The 6060-nt window shown below is 43.2% G+C and overlaps 1 protein-coding gene across 1 annotated transcript; it reads left to right on the top strand.

Annotated features, from left to right (window-relative positions):
• Positions 1-4223: 4223 nt before the first annotated feature.
• Positions 4224-5756, top strand: LOC308622093 (glycerol kinase-like; the record flags this gene model as incomplete). The annotated part of the gene is made up of 1 exon (XM_081243194.1): positions 4224-5756. The coding sequence occupies one exon, from the start codon at positions 4224-4226 to the stop codon at positions 5754-5756; it is 1533 nt and encodes a 510-aa protein (XP_081099320.1).
• Positions 5757-6060: the final 304 nt, after the last annotated feature.

Consider the following 6060-nt stretch of genomic DNA (forward strand, 5'->3'; position numbering starts at 1 on the left):
CGTTTGTTGTAATTGCTATGTATCCAAAACGAGTTCTGTTCTGGCTGAAATCTTTTATGCGTTTCCTGTAAGTCTCCTGGGGCATTCTAATCCCTTTGTAGATTACCCTGAAATTTTTAGGACTACATTAGAGTTTGGACTTTATCTTAAAAAATAGTTTAAGCAGAGAAATGACATGATTGACTTGGTATTTTGGAAAGGTCACTTTGGGTGCATTGTGGAGAAGGGATTAGGTGTGGTAGTTCAAGGGGCAAAACTCAAGGCACAGAAATCACTTAGGAGGTTGCAATAATCCAGAGGAGAAATGATAGCAGCCAGGCTGGGGAAATGGCATGTGTTGGGGAAAAAAGTAATAATAATAGATCCGAAGAATCAACAGGTCCTATACCAAGTAGCCATAAACAACCAGAAAGATACACACATGAGTGAAAGCCCGTCCATTAGATTGGACCTTCTTGGAAACTGGAAGTAAATGATGGAGCCTGCTTTGCCACGCCTCCAAGGACACTGCTGTTTGAGTTGCTGACTGCTTCATTCAAGAGCCTGTCCTGGACCCAAGTTGGTTGCAGTAGGCATTCCCAGTCACTTTCCCCTAGTTTTTCCCTTGTTTGGGTTGCTGGGGCCCCAGTTAGGTTCTCAGGCCGGGTGCAAACAAAAGGGGGGAGAAGTTCATGGGAAAAGAAAGGACATTTCATAAATATTAGTGATTACCGTAATAATTTCTCAGAGTGATTGTTCATAGTATTATAAAAGTTTAAAAGAGCAGCTATGGAAGCACCTGTTTTGTAGAGCAAGTAACAAATATTAACATTAACTAATGGAAAGATAAAAATTGAACCTATATCAATGGAGCTTTCAAAGGAGAATGTGAAAAGAAAGCACAGTATATAGAGCCTGAGAACTTGTATGTGCCTATAGCAACAAGAAAACACAGAGGAAAGGTAAACTTCAGACCATTATCATGGTGGCTACAAAGTCTCACTCTCTTGGGAAAGACTCCTGAAACTTTGCCCAGAACAAACATACTCCAGCCCTGTCAGATTGATAACATAGTTCATTGAGAAGAAAATCAGAAAACAGAGGGGCCTGGGCAAATTTCTTGAACTTTGTTCAGAAGAGCCTTGAGAATAGAATTTCGTGAAGGACATTCCATCGAAATTAACATAGTGATGGTCCTCTATTTGACTTTAACCCGAGCCAGTCACTCTCAATGAATTATGGTAACTGTCATGGTTGGGTTCACAGTTTATGTGGTGTGTGTGTGAATGAGAGAGAAATATTTATCTTTATGACTAAGGCATCTTATGAAAACCAGAACAGTGACCTTTGTCCTAAACTGTCCCCTTTAAGGACTCTCAATCTAGAGAGAATGCTGTTTCCTTTTAAACTGAATGATAGGCACATTTTAACTTAAACTACAGTAAAATAGACAAATGTCATCTTCTTGTTAGTAGAAGTTAGCTATGGTAAAATGCACAGGAAACAAAATAAAAAAAGGAAGTGATTTTTAGTTATTCATTTCCAAGGATAGGCTTTTGTAATCTATAAGGCAATCTAAACGATCACCTTCTCATTCCTTAATTAGAGTTGAGAAGTGGAAAGAGGAACCACACTCGATTGCCGGAATCTCAGATCTTCAAGCCGGACAGTGTTGATTTCCTTTCACCATGGCCACTTCAGGACTTAACCACGGCAGAGGTGCTTTATAAATTTTTGTTGAATTATTGAAAAGTTATGCATGTTTTATTCACTCATATGTACCCAAAGCCAAGCACATAGTATATGACTGGTAAATATCAATATTTGTAGACTGAATGAATAACTAACCCCAACCCAAACCATGACAAAGTTGGTGTTCTGCATTCTTCTACCAGAGGTTCAGTGACCGGTTCCTCTGTTTCAACATCCCCTTCCTCCCTCGTGGTATCATTTGAGGAAGAGCTTAATATAGCAGTTACTTGCTCAGGCTCTAGAAACAGACAAGCCTATTTTCAAAAAACAGAAACTTAGTTTTACTACCTACTAGGTGAACAATTAGTTTGACCTCTAGCCTCACTATCTTTACTGGTAAAAGGAATAATAGTACCTACCCTGGAGAGTTGCTGTGAGGCTTAAATCAAACACAGCACAGAAAGCATGTAGCCCAGTACCTGGTAGATGGTAAGCACTGAGTAAAGTGTATATATCACATATAGTTTTTTAACTGCAACCCTGTTTAAACTTTGTATTTCTCCAAATATTAGCCTACCCACCACCACCAAAAAAAAAAAAAAAATGTGGTTTTCAACCTGGGTTTTGCCAATCCCTCAGAGGTTCTGTAACTGTTTGATATCAGTTTCATTTTGCTAAAGATACACCTTGGGAAGGAGGAAGATACTGAGAAGGTGGGAGTCAGGATCCCCCTTCATTTCCAACAAGAGCAGATTCACTTTGATTTATTTTATGAATTGGAGTTATTTGAAGATTAAAAAAAAAATCCCCCTGCTAAAGTCAAAGTTTGAAACCCTGATCCTACATGACATTGCTTCTGCTCATCTGTTGTTTGTTTGTTTTTTTATTTTTATTATTATTTTTTTTGCGGTACGCGGGCCTCTCACTGCTGTGGCCTCTCCCGTTGCGGAGCACAGGCTCCGGACGCACAGGCTCAGCAGCCATGGCTCACGGGCCCAGCCGCTCCGCGGCATGTGGGATCTCCCTGGACCGGGGCATGAACCTGTGTCCCCTGCATCGGCAGGCGAACTCTCAACCACTGCGCCACCAGGGAAGGCCTGCTCATCTGTTTTAGTACAGTTGTAAAGAGATCTAGGTCTACTCCTTGCCAGTAACTGGCTGGGGTACCTTGGACAAATCCCTCATCTTCTCTGCTGTAAGCTCCCTATTCCACAAAATGTGTAGTTTGGAAAGAAAACGTGTAAGGTTCATGTTTTCCTATTAGTTTTATTTCTAGAGATCAACAAAACTTCTACAGAAAAGTTGTTTTGAATAGCTTGTTGAATTAAAACGTTTTGAATAGCTTGTTGAATTAAAAGTTTCTCACCATTTAACTCCAATAATCATTTAACTCCAATAACCTGGTACACAAATAAACATGTGTTGACTGTTAAACAAATGAGTGAATGATTGATTTAGTTGCTCATTAAAATGGTGATGGACCCTCATGGGTCCCTGCTTTGCTTAAAGGAGCTGTGATGGGGTATGACAGTTCTTTTCTACCTGCTGAGGGCGCGAGGACGATGACAAGAGTATGAATCAGACGAGTTAGCTCCAGGTGACTCGGAGCAGGAGTTCCGGGTGTGCTGCTCTTCTTATCTCCTAATAGACTGTGAACCCAATTAATCAATCCATCCTGCCATTCACATCTCCCAGGCTTATGTCAAATCCATCTCTAGTCTCCTTTGCTAACACAGTAGACCAAGCCACCATCCTCTACTCTCACCCTACAACAGCCTCCTTAGGGTCTCCCTACTTCCACTCTTGTTACCTCCAATCTCTTCTAATTAGGTGCTCATTCTCTATCACTGGAACTTGCATGTTTCTTTCAGGGCACTAGCACACATTTGGTTTATTTTCTGTTTCTCTCACTGGACCGCGAACCCCATGAGGACAGAGACCTTTCTTATTCATCCCAACTTATTCAGCCCATCTCCACTCCTCACCTAGTGCTTAGCACATACCAGCCTTTCATAAATAATCAATGAATGAATGCGTGTGAATTCTCAAAGGCTCAGAGACCCTGTCTTAATTCACCTTTGTGTTATCAGCACACAGGGCAATGTCCGGTACAAAGCAGGCATTCCCTACATATTTTTTCCACGTGTGGGTCAACAGATGAAGGGATGACTCCTTTCCAGGTTTTAGACAACAAAACCGTATTTGAATCTTCACTCTGCCAGCTGTGTGACTTTGAGCCTGGCCTTCATTAACTGCCAAAGGAGCTAACAGTTATTTCGCACCAGCTCAGGCTGGTGAAGGGCTCTGCACAATGTCTGACACGGTGTGTACTCAACGCATCCCCACTACCAGTGGGGTAAGGTGCAGGGAAGAAATCTAGAAGAATCTAGAAGAGAAGAGGGAGGGGCGGGGCGAGAAGCTCCTTGCCAATACTGCGTTCTACGGCCGCCCGCCGGCTGGCCCTCCCGGCTCGCCTTCCGCCCCTCCCCCGCCCGCCGCCGTCACCCGGGAAACGGGACGCTATCGCCCGCCCGCCGACCTAAGCGAGTTTCATGGCAGCCACGAAGAAAGCAGTTTGGGGGCAGTTGGTGGGAGCAGTGGACCAGGGAACAAGCTCGACGCGCTTTTTGGTTTTCAATCCAAAAACAGCCGAACTACTTAGTCATCATCAAGTGGAAATAAAACAAGAGTTTCCAAAAGAAGGATGGGTGGAACAAGACCCTAAGGAAATCCTGCAGTCCGTCTATGAGTGTATAGAGAAAACGTGTGAGAAGCTTGGACAGCTCAATATTTCCAACATAAAAACTATTGGTATCAGTAACCAGAGGGAGACCACTGTGGTCTGGGACAAGTTAACTGGAGAACCTCTCTACAATGCTGTGGTGTGGCTTGATCTAAGAACCGAATCTACCGTTGAGAATCTTCGTAAAAGCATTCCAGTAAATAATAACTTTGTCAAGACCAAGACAGGCCTTCCACTTAGCACTTACTTCAGTGCAGTGAAACTTCGTTGGCTCCTTGCCAATGTGAGAAAAGTTCAAAAGGCAGTTGAAGAAGATAGAGCTCTTTTTGGGGCCATTGATTCATGGCCTATTTGGAGCTTGACAGGAGGAGCCAGTGGAAGCGTCCATTGTACAGATGTAACAAATGCAAGCAGGACGATGCTTTTCAACATTCATTCTTTGGAATGGGATAAAGAGCTCTGTGAATTTTTTGAAGTTCCAATGAAAATTCTTCCAAATGTCCGGAGTTCTTCTGAGATATATGGCCTAATGAAAGCTGGGGCCTTGGAAGGTGTGCCAATATCTGGGTGTTTGGGGGACCAATCTGCTGCATTGGTGGGACAACTATGCTTCCAGGATGGACAAGCCAAAAACACGTACGGAACAGGCTGTTTCTTACTATGTAATACAGGCCATAAGTGTATATTTTCTGAACATGGCCTTCTGACCACAGTGGCTTACACACTCGGCAGAGACAAACCAGTACATTACGCATTAGAAGGTTCGGTAGCTATAGCCGGTGCTGTTGTCCGCTGGCTCAGAGACAATCTTGGAATTATAAAGACCTCAGAGGAAATTGAAAAACTTGCTAAAGAAGTAGGTTCCTCTTGTGGCTGCTATTTTGTCCCAGCCTTTTCAGGGCTATATGCACCTTATTGGGAGCCCAGTGCAAGAGGGATCATCTGCGGGCTCACCCAATTCACCAATAAATGCCATATTGCTTTTGCTTCATTAGAAGCTCTTTGTTTCCAAACCCAAGAGATTTTGGATGCCATGAACCGGGGCTGTGGAATTCCACTCAGCCATTTGCTGGTAGACAGAGGAATGACCAACAACAAAATTCTTATGCAGCTACAAGCAGACATTCTGTATATCCCAGTAGTGAAGCCCTCGATGCCTGAAACAACTGCCCTGGGAGCTGCCATGGCAGCCGGGGCTGCAGAAGGGGTTGGCGTTTGGAGTCTCGAGCCTGAGGATTTGTCAGTTGTCACCATGGAGCGGTTTGAACCTCAGATCAACGCCAAGGAAAGTGAAATTCGTTATTCTACATGGAAGAAAGCTGAAGTCCATGGGTTGGATTAGCACTCAGTCTTCGTAAAATGGTGACCCTAGCATCTTCAGTAGTTTACCCTTGGGCTTTTTTATAGTGAGTAGTGTGGTAATGTTAATCGGAGCAAGGTACCTATCAGGTGTGCCATAAATAATTCCAAGTCATGGATTCCAAAGATGCGAGCTCTTTACCTAACAAGAGAATTCAGTGATTCTGTCTCTTAATGTGCTGACACTATTCATAGACTCTGATTTTATTTATAAGCCACTTGCTGCATGACCCTCCAAGTAGACCTGTGGCTTGAAATAAAGAAAATGCGGCACACACAAAAAAAGT

This window comes from Mesoplodon bidens (genome assembly GCF_964165515.1).
Source record: "Mesoplodon bidens genome assembly, chromosome: 8".
Taxonomy (NCBI): domain Eukaryota; kingdom Metazoa; phylum Chordata; class Mammalia; order Artiodactyla; family Ziphiidae; genus Mesoplodon; species Mesoplodon bidens.